The 16730-nt window shown below is 37.3% G+C and overlaps 3 protein-coding genes across 7 annotated transcripts; 1 reads left to right on the plus strand and 2 right to left on the minus strand.

Annotated features, from left to right (window-relative positions):
- Positions 1-59: 59 nt before the first annotated feature.
- LOC111806342 (cytochrome c1-2, heme protein, mitochondrial-like) lies at positions 60-5027 on the minus strand. Of its 4 annotated transcripts, none has more exons than XM_023691609.1 (8): positions 4903-5027; positions 4080-4150; positions 3579-3793; positions 1876-2155; positions 1607-1678; positions 725-841; positions 502-567; positions 60-419 (listed from the first exon to the last, which is right to left on the minus strand). In XM_023691609.1, exons 2-8 carry the CDS (start codon positions 4134-4136, stop codon positions 303-305), a joined length of 924 nt encoding a protein of 307 aa, XP_023547377.1. In that variant the 5' UTR covers positions 4137-4150; positions 4903-5027; the 3' UTR covers positions 60-302. The 4 variants fall into 4 exon arrangements, with proteins under 4 accessions (XP_023547377.1, XP_023547384.1, XP_023547391.1 ...); XM_023691616.1 differs by lacking the exon at positions 4903-5027 and adding an exon at positions 4799-4832; XM_023691623.1 differs by lacking the exon at positions 4903-5027 and adding an exon at positions 4723-4799.
- Positions 5028-5785: 758 nt separating this feature from the next.
- Positions 5786-10115, plus strand: LOC111808697 (protein NETWORKED 2D-like). Of its 2 annotated transcripts, none has more exons than XM_023694841.1 (2): positions 5786-6127; positions 6403-10115. In XM_023694841.1, the coding sequence occupies exons 1-2, from the start codon at positions 6034-6036 to the stop codon at positions 9957-9959; spliced, it is 3651 nt and encodes a 1216-aa protein (XP_023550609.1). In that variant the 5' UTR covers positions 5786-6033; the 3' UTR covers positions 9960-10115. The 2 variants fall into 2 exon arrangements, with proteins under 2 accessions (XP_023550609.1, XP_023550616.1); XM_023694848.1 differs by lacking the exon at positions 5786-6127 and adding an exon at positions 6137-6257.
- Positions 10116-10198: 83 nt separating this feature from the next.
- On the minus strand, positions 10199-14956 carry LOC111808707 (AP2-like ethylene-responsive transcription factor AIL6). The gene is made up of 9 exons (XM_023694856.1): positions 14729-14956; positions 14435-14641; positions 13634-14216; positions 13266-13348; positions 11583-11591; positions 11397-11485; positions 11188-11261; positions 10980-11107; positions 10199-10887 (listed from the first exon to the last, which is right to left on the minus strand). Exons 2-9 carry the CDS (start codon positions 14574-14576, stop codon positions 10454-10456), a joined length of 1542 nt encoding a protein of 513 aa, XP_023550624.1. The 5' UTR covers positions 14577-14641; positions 14729-14956; the 3' UTR covers positions 10199-10453.
- Between the last annotated feature and the right edge of the window lie 1774 nt (positions 14957-16730).

A 16730-nucleotide genomic window follows, 5' to 3' on the forward strand; every position in this document is an offset into this window, starting at 1 on the left:
AATCACTGAATAGGCCAAAATGTGGTCATTTGGTAAAACATAATTGTTAACTCCAAATAGGCAGACACCCTTCGAATTCCTTGTTTTGGCCTATAAATCTTACTCACAATTTACCACAAACTAATGAATTTATTTTCATCAAAAAGGAGGAACTCGACACATGCAGGTCATTTCACTGCAAATTAACGGATTCAAAAAGGAAATTGCTTCGCAAGAACCATTACATTCTAACAGATACTTATTGCCAATTCATTTCTTACCAGAAGCAAAATAATAGACACAAACTCAAATGCAGGTAGCTACTAGTTGACTACATCAAGAACCAGCTTGCGGGACTTCAAAACTGACCACTTCAATCGGCGGTAGTATGCGGCCTGAAGTAGAGCCAAAGAGAGCACGAAGATCCATTTGAATCCCATCTGCCATTCAAGGCCAAACACACATCAGACAAGAGAACTAGAAACGTGAAACAAGGCAACATAGATTTAATATGCAAATTACCAGTTTCCTTTCTTCCATTTCTGGTTCAGCTGCCCATGACAAGAATGACACAACATCTTTCCCCATCTACAATACAAAGGAGCATGGAACTTATAAGTCGATGGACGAAGGATCAATACTTGAGCAATATGATGCTCAGTCAGCGCTGGTAGATTTGTGCATTCGTAATACATATTCTCATGTTCTATACAACTTACGAACTTTGCATATTTTGCAGACTAACCTGTGCTTCTGTTGCAGGGGTACCATCTTCGTATTCAACAGCTCCATCATTAAGCATCTTAGGCATTGCAATTGCTCCACCAGGGAAATAAGGGTTATAGTGCAGACCCTCTCGGATCTACAAAACCATTCAGAGTGTTCTTCAGAATTGAGAAGAGTTATCAAGCTGGAAAATAATACAAATTTGCTTATTGGTTGGAAATATTTGAATTTCGTCCAATTCTAAGCTTTAAATGACCATGGCTCACTTCAAATCGAGTACAACACTGTGAACTAATGTTTAACAATGATCATAAGAATAAAAGGTTGTTTCATATTTATTCAAGAATAGAATACTCAGATGGATAAAAGATACTCCATCAGACTCCAATGAGGCAGGGGAGTAACAAACAAAACCAAAATCAATATGCAAGACATCTGATGATTTCACACAATGAAGAAATACACCTTCCAAAACAGGCTATCTAAGTTCAAACTAGACCTCAGAGGTGAGTTACAATTTTCTACCATAAATAAGCACGAAAATATGACACTCTACTTGCAGCTTCTGAGGCCACAAGAAACGTCTATCTCGCACACTAAAAAAAACAAATATGGTGTTATATTAATTTCAACTAAGATATGCAACATGCACATATCTGTTCCATATGAACTGTACCCACACATTACATCAAAATTGGCAGGCAATAGAAGACATCTAAAACTAACTAACCCTACTGAAGGAAGCTCACATGAAATAATAGAACATGGTAGTATCCTAATAAGGACAATCAAAATATATCTTCTACTCACAGAAGTCCCATAATTTACAACTGTAAATTTGCAATGAGAAATACAGAACATCCTATGGAATTTAGTAAAAATAATGTGGATTAAAATTTACCGAAACACCAGCAGGTGGGTCACGATAACCAGTCAGAAGGGAAAATACATAATTCTGACCATTATGACGAGCCTGAGAGGGAAAAAGATAAAATGGCATTAGAACAAAGTTTATTCACAAATTCTCTACATTATATGCATAAATGATTCTGTTTGTATCACCAAGGGGAAAAGGAACGGATAAACATTTTGGTATCAATAGTCAACACCCATGATTTAATATATACAATCTTGCTTCCTGAAACTACAAGAATGATAAAGAAGAATTACCTTTGTGATGAGGCTTAGATCCGGAGGGTAAGCTCCACCATTAGCAAATCTAGCAGCTTGTTCATTGGCATATGGTTCAGGAAACCGATCACTGAGTTTACCTGGACGAGTGAACATCTCACCCTCATCATTAGGCCCATCCACTACCTCAATTTCAGCAGCCATTGCTTTCGTCTCCTCTTCAGTATATGCAACACCAACCAAATCACGATATGATATCAAAGACATGGAATGACAAGATGCACACACTTGTTGATAAACCTGATGACCACGCCTAATCCTGCTCAACCAAAATTAACCTTAGAGCATTAAGATTATACACTATCATCAAACCTCTCTCAACATAAATGATTAATGTTGACCAATTAATTTATTGAGTCAGGAGGAACAGATAGGAAATATGTTATCCACAAGACCATAGGGTTAAACAAATTAATGGATAAGAGAAAATGTGACATGCTCCTTCACTTTGAAATGTTGGCAAGGAATTTAAAAGGATTTTAGTCTCACCTGGTGCTTACCAGGAAAAGTTTTTAACTCTTTGAAACCCCTATATATGGGCAAAGATCTAAGGGAGAATGTTATTCTGGCTAGCCTTGCCTTGATAGGTTTAATTGGAAAGAAATTGTAGAATTTTTGCTGACTCTTCTAGGATGATTAGGATCTCATTAAATTACGGGCTCTCTAAATAGTCTTTCTTCTCAATTTCTTTTCTAATTACAGTTCCTTCTTGATATGAACCCAATGAAAGAACTATTAGTAATCCTTTGAAGAGACGATTCCTTATCTCCCCCTTCTTAAACATTTTCAGGGTTCAAAACTAAAATGCTAATTGGAAGAGATTTATATAATTTCTCCACCCTTTCTTTGAAATTTGGGATATAATCAAAATCTGGGCTCACTTCGAAGCTTTTTTTCTAATCTCTCTTGGCAATTACAGTTCCTTCTCGATAAACACCAAATGGAAGAGTTTTATAATCTTCCATGCCTTGGGACAATTCCTAGTGATTTCTCTTCTATTTCATAAGAATAACTTTTTGTAATCCTTTCCTGCTGAAGAAGAAATTATAGAATTTACTCTTCCCATTCTTTGATTGTTGGAATCTTATTTAATTCTGGGCTCCCTTTGCAGATCTCCTTCCAGTCTTTTTCTTTTTTCATGCTTTTATGTCATCACAATTCCACCTTAATAAATGTAAATTGGGAAAAAAAAAAAAAAAAAAAAANTAATAACAACATCAATAACAAGAAGGATAAGATGATGATGAAGATGATAAGACTATGCACAATCTATGGAGGCTGTCCATTAATATAAAGTTTCTTAATATTTCAATGACCAAGGACGGGATTGAATGGGCCATCTACTTCTAGACAAAAGACATAAGAAGGCCATCACCTCATTAAGATATGAGCCATCTATCAATTTCTAGATGGGTCAATGATAAGTGACGAGCACGAATGAGCAGTCAACTTCATGTCAAAACAGGGGAATGCTATAATAAATTGCTGCACTCTACAATAATATAATCCATCTAAATCAACTAAAAAGAAAATAAAAATCATTAAAAACATGTAGAACATCTTATAGCGGGCTTAAAACACTAAGGTAAGAGCTGTGAGACTGATGGTGAAGTAAAGACGGCTCAAGAATTCCGACAGTTCTATAAAGCAGGGAAAAAGAAAAAGTCATCATCATATCTTACGAAGCATGATCATATGAACTCAAAATGCCCTGGTGAGGCCAGGGATAGTTTGGACACTCCAAGCCATGTTCTGCCTCATCAGCAGATGCCAAAGTTGCAAAACTGAAAAATCCAGAAATGCCTGCTCCAAGTAGCGCAAGCCTTCTAAAGGAGTTCATCCCAGCAAAGCCAGCTTCCTCGTTTTTTGAAATAAGGGAAGAGGTCAAAGGAGGGGTCTGCACAAGTAAGGTACCGTAACCACAACTATGTATCAGCTAATTTAATTGATGTCACTGATCAATGAAATAGAAACAGTCCTCTTCATCTCCCATAACTACGGTAAAAGTCACCTCTTCAACAATGTAAATACTTGTGACACCAACACTGTTTCCCAAAATCAAGCATTATAGTGACTAACTATGCAGATTCTTTAACATCTATTTATGACAGGACAAATAGAGAACTTAATCAAAAGCTTATCCTTTGTGTTTAGGACATAGAATAACAAGCTAAAGTACTTACTGAAGATTGAGATGGAAATTTCCTGAGTAGGTGCCGGATCATTCCTCCCCCAGCCATTCCAGTCACAATTTCTGCAAATTATTCAAAAAAAAAAAAATAATAATAATAATAAGAGTCAAAATGGACAAGATAAAACACATACACTGTTTCAATAATGGCAGAGAGTTGAGAGGAGAAGATTACTATACAAGACACATCACCCAGAACTCACATAACTGATAACTTACAACAACGAAGATAAAGGGAAAAAGTGAACGCATACTACCTAATACGAAAATTCCAGCTAATTACAGAAAATGCCATTAAAAATGCTGGTAGAAATAAACACAAAATCAAATTTTTTTAACCATGTTGACAATCTGTTAACGCTTCAAACCCCATTTCACATGAATCAACATCCATACCAAAACAAAACTCCCATGTCATGGAACAAATACTTCTACGCAGTACGGAAATAACATAATTAGCCTTTCAATCAATATCATAACAGCTTAAAAAGTCACAAAATTGAAACTACAACCAAAATCTAAAAAACGGCATGACACGCCATATAAAACCTAGCCCGAAAAGCGAAAACAAAGAGGAAGAACAGGCATAGATCCGTGGAGAAATCGGGCAACAAAGCAGAAGCAAAAATACACACTTCAGCTAAACAACGCGATCCAATGGAATAATCGGCGCAGGGCAAGCAGGAGAGGCGCGGAGAAGGGTCAAATAACCTGTTGAAGCTCAGAGATAGGATGNCGAAACAGCTAAACAACGCGATCCAATGGAATAATCGGCGCAGGGCAAGCAGGAGAGGCGCGGAGAAGGGTCAAATAACCTGTTGAAGCTCAGAGATAGGATGCAGAATCAGAGGTCCTTCGCAAATTGCAGGTGAGGCGAGAGAAAAAGAAAAAAGAAAATCTATGGTTCAGAAATGGCTACCTGGCCCAACAATGTTGGATGGGCTCCTGTGGCGTCTAGTGTTTGCTTGGCCCTAAGTGGTCGGTTCGGTCCGGTCTTGAATTAAAATGGCCGAACCAATTCTGCAAAAACCGGCAATTTTCAAGAGCTAAAATTTTAAATCAATTAATTATTAGATATAAATTTAATCTATATGTGTGAAAAAAGAATTAATTTTTATCTCAAAATTTGTTTGATAAANATTTTTAAATCAATTAATTATTAGATATAAATTTAATTTTATTCTAACAAATCAGTAAATTTTACCATATTTTTTCATCTATATGTATGAAAAAAGAATTAATTTTTATCTCAAAATTTGTTTGATAAAATTGACGTCATAATTCATGCTTACAAATATTGTAACTAAATTGAAAAAAAATTGATACATAATAGTAATCTTAATCTCCTTTGTTAAAAATAATNAGAAATTGATACATATTTAAAAGACAATAGTAATCTTAGTCTCCTTTGTTAAAAATAATAGTATATAGAAATTTTAAAAAGNAAAAATTGATACATAATAGTAATCTTAATCTCCTTTGTTAAAAATAATAGTATATAGAAATTTTAAAAAGAAAAAAAAGAGAGAAAAAAAAGGCAATTTTAATTCACAATTAATTAAAAACAAGTAATTAGAGCGAAGTTTACTCTCCTCCATGATCTCATATTTAGTAAGAAAAAAGGCANTTTAATTCACAATTAATTAAAAACAAGTAATAAGAGCGAAGTTTACTCTCCTCCATGATCTCATATTTAGTAAGGAAAAAGGCAATTCCTTTCTACATTCCTATTCTCAATGGCCTTAATCGATCTCTCTTTCTCTCCTTCTCTTCTCTGTTCTTCCGTTGTTTTCTTCTTCATCAAACCCTTTCCACGCACATTTCCATGTCTTCTCTCTTCCTCTATAGAGAGACAGACAATCAAACCGCACACAACACACACACATAACACAAACACACAGCTTTCACAATTTTAGGATACCAGAATCCCTACGCAAACATAAACCATGTTGCAGAGAGCTGCAAGCAATGCTTATTCGTGGTGGTGGGCAAGCCACATCAGGACCAAACAGTCCAAATGGATGGAGCAGAATCTTCTAGGTTCATCTCTCTTTTCTTTCCTTTCTCTCATCTGGGTTTTCTTCTTTTTCTCTGTTTCTGATATGGACGGCATATGCTTTTATGAACTGATCTGCATATCTAATTCTACATTGTTCTTCATTTTTCTTGGGTAAGATCGTGTTCTGGATATCCTAAATGTTTTGTTCTGAAAGTTTAATGATTCCCATTTGGAATTGGATCATATAATCAATTGCCCAGATCGATCCACGTCTCGTTGATTAATCATGTGAAATGAAAGTTTCTGCAAATTGCAGATATGGAGGAAAAGGTCCAACACGCATTGAAGTTGATAGAAGAAGATGGAGATTCATTTGCGCGGAGGGCCGAAATGTATTATAAAAAGAGGCCAGAGCTGATATACTTCGTGGAGGAATCTTACAGAGCTTACAGAGCTTTGGCTGAACGCTATGATCACATTTCAACTGAGCTGCAGAATGCGAACAACACGATTGCTTCGGTTTTCCCGGAGCAAGTTGAGTTCGCGATGGATGAGGAAGATGAAGAATCCATGCCTAAATTCTCCAAGAAGTCACCTCACATGAACAGAAGAAACATCCCAAAAGTTCCCAAGGCCCCCGCTGATTTGAAGTCTGTCATTACGACAGCGACGAAGAAGTTGAAGCCCAAAAGGATCTCAAATTTTGCAGCTGCAGCTTCGGCAGTTGCTAAATCCGGGTTGGAGAAACGACAGGCATTGGATGAGATTGACAAGCTGCAGAAACATATCTTGTCATTACAAACAGAGAAGGAGTTCTTGAAGAGCTCTTACGAAAGCCAGCTTGGGAGGTATTGGGAGATCGAGAATCAGATCAAGGAGATGCAAGACAGAGTTTTCAGCTTGCAAGATGAGTTCGGAGAGGGAATCGTTATTGAAGACGACGAGGCTCGTAATTTGATGGCAAACACTGCTTTGAAATCCTGCCAAGAAACATTGATTCAGTTGGAGGATAAACAGGAGAGATCAGCTGAGGAAGCAAGAACAGAGTCTGAAAGGATTAATGAAGCAAGAAAGAGATTAGATTCTATCAAAGCTGAGCTTCATGGTGACAGACCCAATGAGGAGAAGCAAAAACCAGTAGTTCCTGAAGAGGTTAACATTCGTATGGAAGAGAAACAGAAAGCAGAGGAATTACGCGAAAAAATCAAGCAGCAGTTGGAGGGCAGTACGTGTCTTACCATGACAGATTTGGCTGAAAACATTGATGAGCTTGTAACCAAGGTGATCAGCTTAGAAACCGCCTTCTCTTCTCAGACTGCTCTTATCAAACAGTTAAGATCAGAAACCAACAACCTGCAAACACAGGTACGAACTCTGGAAGATGGGAAGACATCCATAATTGATGGAAACAACGTTCTACAACAGAAGCTAAAGGATACGGAGACGAAACTGAGTGCGCTTCAGAATCTGAACCAGAAACTTGAGAATGAGAAAACCCATTTCCAATCCCAAATAATTGAGGCACATTGTAATCTTGATCATCTTTCTGGTAAACTTCCGAGCATACAGCAAGATGAGGATTCCAAGCCAGGATCTTCCGTAAACATGGTGCAGCTTGAACAACCAGAGAAGTTGAAAGCTGATGAAGAGCCAAAGCCAAAATCTTTAGTAAGCATGGTGCAGGTCCAACAAGAAGAGGAAGTTGCTGGTGTAAAGTTAGGTTCAAGTGGAGCAGATACAGAGCTCAAACAGCCCAATGAGGGTTCTGATAATCCAAAACAAATGGGATCAGTTGAAGAGTGTCAGGTAACAGCTTCGAGGAGAAATGAGGAACCAATCAATGAAATGATAGCATCCCCTAAAGAATTGGAATCACAGAATTTGGAAGGTAAATCTGAGGAAGCTGATGCAAGTAGCATGAACAGCAATGAAAATGACATTTGTCCAGTCCGGATGGATTCTCGAAATTTGCGAAGAAGTTCTAAGAAACTTGGTGTTAGTAATGCTTCTAGAAGTCTAAGAGTTGTTGATATTAGGGATGCAGATGCTGCTGCTGTCAAAAGTGGGGAAGCAATTGCTCAAACCTTGTCAGTGAATGCTGCAGACAATCCCAAGAAAAATGAGGCTGATGGGTCTGCTACAAATCTTGTAGAAGTTGTTGAAACCAAGGCTAATTCACAGCATACAGCAGGTGGTCATGAGGAAGCTAGAGTGAATACCACTGATAGAAGTCAAGTAGAAGAAGTTCAAATCCAGGACCAATCACAGAGTTCAAAAGGTAGCTATGAGGACTCCAATGCAGATGCTGCTGTCAAAAGTGAGAAAGCAATTGCTCAAACCTTGTCTGGTTCTGGTTCTGCTAGAAATCTTGTGGAAGTTGTTCAAACCCAGGCTAATTCAGAAGGTGATCGAGAGGAAGCTAGAGTGAATACCACTTCTAGAGGTCAAGTAGAAGAAGTCCAAATCCAGGACGAATCAAAGAGTTCAAAAGGTAGTTATGATGAATCCGATGCAAGCAACACAGCCAAAGGTCCGGAAGGAATTGTTGTCGACTTGTCGGTTGGCAATCCCGAGAAGAACGAGGATAATGGTTCCCCTGGAAATGGAAGAGAAGTTAAAGTAGAGAATAAGAAGAAGAAGATGATGATGAAGAAGATAATGAAGAGGAATTGTTCAGAGGCAATTAATATAGAAAAAGACGAAGAATTGCAAGTAGTGAATGAAGTAGATGAACCAAATTGGCAGCAGTTGTTCTTGAGTGGAATACAAGACAGGGAAAAAGCTCTCCTGACAGAGTACACTATAACTCTTCGAAATTTCAAAGACGCAAAGAAGAAGCTAATCGAAATGGATGAAAAGGATCGTGATCATCTTCAAACATTAAAGCAGCTAAATGAATTAAAAACTGTAAACGCGTTGAAGGATCAAGAAATCAGATCATTGCACCATAAATTGGATCTGATGCAGAAATGTTTCAATGAAAACAGGGAATCAATGGATTTAAGCGAGCAGAAAATTGGGACAGACGACCAGGAAACCAATAAAACAACGAACGGAAAAGCAGGTCGGAGAAAAAGACTGACACGTCAAGATGTATCGGATGACAATTTGGGATTTGACATCAGTAAGTTTCTAGTACAACAACCAGAGACGACAACAACATCAGAGATCGAAGAAAGACTCCGGATGAGAATTGATGAACTTCTGGAGGAAAATTTAGACTTCTGGTTGAAGTTCAGCGCTACATTCCATCATATACAGCAGTTCGAAACTGGGATTCAGGATCTAAAAACGGAAGTGACAAAGCTTCAAGAAAAAGGGAAGAAACAGGATGTGAGTGGGAGTGGGAACTTCTCGTTGAGATCAGAAGCGCGGCCATTGTACAAACACTTGAGGGAGATACAGAATGAACTCAACGTCTGGTCGGATAAAAGTGGGGAATTGAAAGAGGAGCTGGAGGACAGATTTACATCACTGTGCAACATTCAAGAGGAAATAACAGCGGGATTGAAGGCAAGCGCGGAGGATGATGATTTCTCATTCACCAGCTACCAAGCTGCCAAGTTTCAAGGGGAGGTTTTGAACATGAAACAAGAGAATAATAAAGTGGCGGATGAATTGCAAGCAGCTTTAGATCACATAGGATCACTTCAATATGAGGTAGAGACAAATCTGGCAAAGTTGAACGAGGAGTTCAGACTTTCAGGGTCAAGGCAGGAAACTCCTTCACAGCTGACACACTCAGAAAGCAGAAACAGAGTTCCTTTACGTTCGTTCATCTTCGGCGTCAAACCAAAGAAGCAATCCATCTTCTCCGGTATGGCACCTGTTATGCAAAAGAAGTATTATGCTTTGAAAGCAGGCAATCTGTAAATTCTTTGTTTTTGCAACCCACTTTCCACATCTTTTGTTTCTTTTGGTCTTCTGCAATTTTTGGCAGAAGTGAGATTTTCCTAGACTCGTGTTGTTGTGTAAGCTTGTTTTTTAAGTTCATCTGGAAGAATACACATCCCTTAAATTCTCTGTTCATATCATTGGCTAATAATAGCCCTTGATTGATTGATATCAACCAGCGCAGAAATATCACATCTGTTGTTCCACATTCAAACACGTCAAAATCTCAAGGATATTCATGGGGTGTTAACATTACAAAATTCATCAACTTCCTACAAATAACAAGTTTAGTTTTTCCATACCAAAAACCCACCACCCTACCTCTTTCCTTGTACCTACTTCAAAGGGGTTAAGAGTTGAACTACAGTCATTTTGGATAAAGATCCAGGTTACCCAGACAGCATCGACGAACTAATCGGGTCATGTGTTAGCTACATTTTACTACGATCATCATATCAGTAAATGCCAAAATTCTAATACTGGTGAGGCCAAACAAAAAACTCGGCTGCTTGAGGTGCCATGGTAGATGCTCCAATGGCTGGGGTGGTCGACTCCGACGAGCCGAGAGGGTTTGGTTGGAGATGATGGAAGTAGTTATGGTGATACAGCATGGCTGCAGTATCATATGGAATTCCACAGGGGATGGGTGGCATAGACTGAATAGGGGCGCCGAAGTTGATGCTGTTGCTTCCACTGCTGCATTGGGCTGCTTGATCATGATTTGATATCTGCTTCTGATCCGATTCAAGGCAAAGCTTCAGCCTTTTTGCAGCTCCCCCAATTGGCAATGCACTCTTCGCAATAGCCTCCACATCGTATCGATTCATCTCGAAGTTCGTCACGGCATTCAAACCCCTAAACTTGATCGCTGCTATATCATAAGCCTCAGCAGCTTCCTCCTCAGTAGCTACAAGAGAAGAGTCAAGCTAGTTAGCATTAAACATAAACATAAGTAATCAAAACATATTTCCCACATTAACATCACGCAAATAAACCTACCAAATGTCCCGAGATACAAATCCTTATTCCCTGCAACACGCCCAATCCTCGCCTGCCATCGACCTTGCTGATGATGCCTCGTCACACCTCTGTAAATAGACGCACCCCTCGAAAAACCACTGCTTTTTCTGAAGCCCAAACAAGAATTTTCAGCAAACAAACAAAGGAAAACAAAACAAAAACAAAAACAAAACAACCCGAAACTTACCTTCGCAAAGATGCAATAAACTCTTGCTTAGTGACATGTTTCATCTCTTCCAATTCTTTGGCGTAATTCGAAACCTAAGAGACGAAACCCGGAAAGGGACAAAAAAATGAGTGAACAAAAAGTTAGAAAAACACTACGTATGACATAGAAGTGTATATAGTTACCATATTACAATTCTATGGAAAGAGTGTTATGTATATATATATTACAGGAAAATTGGTGGTTGCAGTGGGACCCCAGTACTTCAAAGCCGCCAAATCATAAGCCCTAGCTGCCTTATCTTCCTTATCATACCCACCTGCAAAAATATGATTCATAAACTCAATAAATAATATCTATATAAATGTGGAAAAAGAAGACATAGCCAAAAAAAAAAAAGGGAAGAAATTTGATACCTAAATAAACTGAAGAACAAAGGTTGAAATCAGCAGCGCAGATATTATGCAAAAAAAAGACAATTCCAACTCTTAGTAATAGTCAAACAAACAAATAAACAAATAGTAAAAGCACGTGAGTAGCATGTGATATCAGTTTAGGCTCATGAACACTTTCCAAATTTGTTCATAACATTCTAAATGCTTTCCTAATACAACAAGAACATTCCCCCAAGACAAACTAGATTTGAGAGCAACACGCCCATTATACAAAAACCCAAAACACAAATCCGACCGTTCGGTCGAAAATTGGAGCATCATAAAGTTTTAACAACATTGGACATTGGACATTGGCCATGAGTAACTACTAGTGGTTTGGTCAAACCGTAGTGGAGGAGGAGGAAGAAAGCAAAAGCAAAAGTAAAAAAGCGTAAAAACTGATCAGAAGAAATAAGATGAGAAAGAGGCAGGCAGAGTAGTGAGTGAGTACAGACTCATGGATGTGGGTCGCATCAAAGTGACCACTAATTAACTCTCTCTCTCTCTCTCTCTCTCTTAGCAGAGAAAAAGAAAAATAAATGAAGCAAAATGGCGGCACATCTGATCAAATCAATCAAAACAACAAATATATATATATATAAACATAAAAGAAGAAGAGTAGTCGGAACTGGAAATGGGAAAAAANAGACAATTCCAACTCTTAGTAATAGTCAAACAAACAAATAAACAAATAGTAAAAGCACGTGAGTAGCATGTGATATCAGTTTAGGCTCATGAACACTTTCCAAATTTGTTCATAACATTCTAAATGCTTTCCTAATACAACAAGAACATTCCCCCAAGACAAACTAGATTTGAGAGCAACACGCCCATTATACAAAAACCCAAAACACAAATCCGACCGTTCGGTCGAAAATTGGAGCATCATAAAGTTTTAACAACATTGGACATTGGACATTGGCCATGAGTAACTACTAGTGGTTTGGTCAAACCGTAGTGGAGGAGGAGGAAGAAAGCAAAAGCAAAAGTAAAAAAGCGTAAAAACTGATCAGAAGAAATAAGATGAGAAAGAGGCAGGCAGAGTAGTGAGTGAGTACAGACTCATGGATGTGGGTCGCATCAAAGTGACCACTAATTAACTCTCTCTCTCTCTCTCTCTCTCTTAGCAGAGAAAAAGAAAAATAAATGAAGCAAAATGGCGGCACATCTGATCAAATCAATCAAAACAACAAATATATATATATATAAACATAAAAGAAGAAGAGTAGTCGGAACTGGAAATGGGAAAAAAGTACACATTACATATACCATCACTCAATCATAATAAAAAAGACTCTGATATGATATGATATGATAAGAACCCAACTTCTCTTTATTAATTCATTTCTCTCTCTTTCTTTCAAATCCCCCATTAAATGAAATCTCTGAAACTCCCTCATGCATGCAGCAAAACCCTCTTCTTTTTTAATTCTCTTTTCAGCCTTTTTCTTAGCCTAATGCCCTCCTCTATAATACACGCCTGCCTGCCTGCCTGCCCCCTGCCTCCCCTGCCTGCCTACTTAGACTCTGTTCTCTTCCTCTTCTACTAAGTAATAACACTATTATTTGGCAACTTCTTCAAAACCCCATTAACAAAAATTAGAAAAGACTTGTTTTTTTTAATGGGTTTTTTTATAAGAGAGAGAGAGAAAGAAAGAAAGAAACCTTGACGTCCTTTCCTAGCCTGACCCTCTCTTCTACAGCTGTTATCCCATAGATGCGCCTCGTATCTACCCGTCCACCTGTGCCTGCAAAATCAAACACCAACGTTTACAAAACTCCACCTTTCACCTCCTTCTTCTGTGCTTTCTTTATTACATATATACATACATACATACATACATACATACATACATACATACATACATGCTTATCCAACTCTACTACTAACTCAATACACTCTATTCCAAACCTTAACTTCATAGAATACAACTATATTCTCCACTACACCCCAAAAACAAGTGATTCCTAATAATAACACTGTTTCTTTCTTTAATCATGAAATAAAATGTGTTGATTGTTTAAGTACTGACCTAGTGACTCCTCTGTAAATTGATGTTCGCTGGCCAAAAGTGTCGGCAATTTTCTTGGACGAATCGGAGTCAACCGCCACGACACCCCCAGCTGCCACCGTGTCAGAGCTCTGCGCGACGGCGAGGGAAAGAGCACCCGTGGGGCAGCTAGAGAAAGTCCCCAACTCATTTCTAACCGAAGACTCAATAGAATGAGCACCGGCCGCGATCTGGGTTCTCCCCATAGAAGCCGAATCGTCCACTTCAGAGCCGGAGTTCCCAGAAAAAGCACGAAACGCCGCAATGGTTTTGAGATCCTGTTGGTCCCCAAAATAGGGTGCCGAGCCATGGTCGTAAATATGAGTCAAAGACGAATCTTGAGTCTCCGTCTGGCTGTCGGAATACCTCACCATCGGCGAGGAATCGCCGAGGAAATCTTCCAGTTTGGGTTGGTGGTGGGTTTGTGGATGAAGATAGCTCGTATAAATGGCGGGTGTCGATTGATTATGATGATCTTCTTTGATAACCTCATTGTTCTCATCTCCATCCATGAAGAAAAGTTGGGATGATGATTTGGGGTGAGCATTAGTACTATTACTCCATCCTTCAATTAAAAAAAAAAAAAAAAAAAAAAAAAAAAAAAAAAANTAGTCAAATAAAAACTCCCCAATAAAAAAAGAATCGATTTTGACAAAAAAAATTCATTTAATCAGTGATTATCTGAAATGGGAATCCGAAATTACTCAAACCCCAGTACAGAACAATCACTTTCTAGCACTTTCTCAGCATCCAAACAGAAAATAAGCAAAAAAAAAAGAATACCATTATTGGAGTAGAAGTTGTCCAAGAGATAGTGAGGAGAGGCGGTGGAGGAGGTTTCATAAGGAACAAACTGAGAGTCAGCAGAGCGAAGCATTTCAATGGGAGAGAGGGAAAAGGAAAGCCAGTTAGTCGCAGGAGCCATTAGTTTATGGTGTTGAGAAAAAAAGGTATTGAAACTATGTTCAACCTTCTTGTTTGGTGATGAATCTGAGAAGCATAGGATCACGTTATAAACAAACAAAAAAAACGAGAAGAAAATGAAGAAGAAAGAAACCGAAGCTTTTTTTTTTTTACCTTAACAGAGAGTGCGTTACTGAAATAGAAGAGCTCCCATATCAGGAGAATCACTACGAGAATCACGAAGCTGACCAAACCCCAATTACAAAATAAAAAGGAAGACTTTTGTCCAACACTTATCGATTTGGGTTCAACCCTATGTTTCTGTTTGTAAAGAAGAAGAAGAAGAAGAAGAAGAAGAAGAAGAAGAAGAAGAAGAAGAAATGCATGCAGTGAAAGGCAAGGGATTTGGAAGCAGGAGGAGGAGGAGGTGGAGGTTTATAAGGGGAAGATAGAAGCGGTTCAACTTGCCAACCGGCATTCAAGACTTGAATAAATAAATCAAATTAAATTAAATTAAACAAATAAAAAGAGAATTTAAAAAATGAATGCAAAAAAGAGGAGAGAGTAGTAGTAGTAGAGAAGCGACTTTTGGCACTGCGCTGAAGAAATTTTGTCTGAAACAAGGTCGCGAAACATCCGGGCTACTGCAAAATCTCCTCCTCCTCCTTCTTCTTAGCTTATAATGTTTAGTTAGTTTATGAAGATTATATTATGCATTCAAATGTGTATTCATAATATCTATAAATTCTTGTTTTCCATCAACTCCCCTGACCAATGGATTAGAGTGATAATATTACCCACTTGTCATGCATGCACATCACCTACTTATCACTTAATTACTTCTCCTGACTCCGTGTGATTTCTCTTCCCTGGACCTTTCTTTCTTTTACTTTCACTTTTTTTTTTTTTTAAATTTAAATTGAAATATAATTTTTGAATATAGAATTAATAATTGAAGTAATTAAGAGTAGGAAAGTGATATTAAAATGGAATATTGGGAGGCAGATATTGCAGAAACCATATGCCCTTCCCTCTCTCAATTTTAATATGCATGTGCTCATGAAACAACTACCTAATTATTGCCTTTTTTTTTAATTTATATTTTAAAAATAAATAAATAAAAGCCTACAAGTAAGTAAGTAAATAGAGAAATTAGTCTCATTTTTTCTCTACTCCCATAATCATTTCATAAACTCAAATTAATTGATTACACATACCTATACCAATTAATTAATGAATTCAACTTACCTTTTTTAACCCTGTTTGAGGGAACCCCTTTCTCTTCTGCCTGCGGTCAAACGCAACCTATTTCCCCCTAATAAATACTTTTTCAAATACTATCTAATATTATATTACTTTCCCACCATGCATGCCCCAATTTTTTTTTTTTATTATTAAAACATTATTTTTGCTTTTAAACCAATTTTTAACTAAATATTCAAAAATAATAATTGTTCCTATTTTCAAGGTTTGACTAAAATTTCATAATTATTTAAGAAAATAAATAAAAAGAAGTTTGTTAAGTAAAAAACCGTAGAAAAAAAATTTCATTAATGGACCCATTGTGTAACCGTTTTTTTTTTAATAAAATAAATATGAAATAGGAAAATAAGTAGAAAGTGATATGATTATTTTCAGAGTTCCAAAATATTTAATATTTTGTTTTTAAAAAAAAAAAAAACAAAATATAAAAGCAGAAACAAATTTACATAGCATGTTTTAAAAAGCACACTATACTGGCAGCAGCTCTATAAACAATATAAAAGTTCTGACATATTTAAACATAGGTTAAATTATGGTGACTATCCATATCATCCTAATTCTATACTATTAATATAAATTACTAAATTCAAATAGATTTTATCATTTTTTCTTTTTTTTTTTCTTTTTTTCAAGTAAAAAAAAAAAAAAAAGTTGGCGACCAATGAGCGCAAAAAGCGGAAGAAAAAGGGTAGAAAAGGATTAATTTGGCGCTGTGAAAACAAAGTTCATCCCCCCATTTTATGGCAAGTAATTTGGCAACCCCAACATTATTATTATTATTATTTAATTTTAAAAAGGAAAAAAAAAAAAAAAAAAAAAAAAAGGGGTTTGTAGAAAGCAGTGCCAGTGTTTTAAACGGTGTGTTTTGACGACGTTGGCATGCCGACCACCCTCACACCCTCCCGCAATTCCT

This window comes from Cucurbita pepo, chromosome LG01 (assembly GCF_002806865.2).
Source record: "Cucurbita pepo subsp. pepo cultivar mu-cu-16 chromosome LG01, ASM280686v2, whole genome shotgun sequence".
Classification (NCBI taxonomy): Eukaryota; Viridiplantae; Streptophyta; class Magnoliopsida; order Cucurbitales; family Cucurbitaceae; genus Cucurbita; species Cucurbita pepo.

Excerpts from the sequence above, each read along its gene's own strand:
- LOC111806342 (XM_023691609.1), bottom strand. The coding sequence starts at position 4,136 with ATGGCTGGGGGAGGAATGATCCGGCACCTACTCAGGAAATTTCCATCT. Across the intron at positions 568-724 it reads CCCCTGCAACAGAAGCACAG|ATGGGGAAAGATGTTGTGTC; the intron begins GTTAGTCTGCAA and ends TTTGTATTGTAG. Across the intron at positions 420-501 it reads AAATGGAAGAAAGGAAACTG|ATGGGATTCAAATGGATCTT; the intron begins GTAATTTGCATA and ends CTTGAATGGCAG.
- LOC111808697 (XM_023694841.1), top strand. The coding sequence starts at position 6,034 with ATGTTGCAGAGAGCTGCAAGCAATGCTTATTCGTGGTGGTGGGCAAGC. Across the intron at positions 6,128-6,402 it reads GATGGAGCAGAATCTTCTAG|ATATGGAGGAAAAGGTCCAA; the intron begins GTTCATCTCTCT and ends TGCAAATTGCAG.
- LOC111808707 (XM_023694856.1), bottom strand. The coding sequence starts at position 14,576 with ATGGCTCCTGCGACTAACTGGCTTTCCTTTTCCCTCTCTCCCATTGAA. Across the intron at positions 11,262-11,396 it reads CTGCAACCACCAATTTTCCT|GTTTCGAATTACGCCAAAGA; the intron begins GTAATATATATA and ends TTCGTCTCTTAG. Across the intron at positions 10,888-10,979 it reads TTTGTATCTCGGGACATTTG|CTACTGAGGAGGAAGCTGCT; the intron begins GTAGGTTTATTT and ends CTTCTCTTGTAG.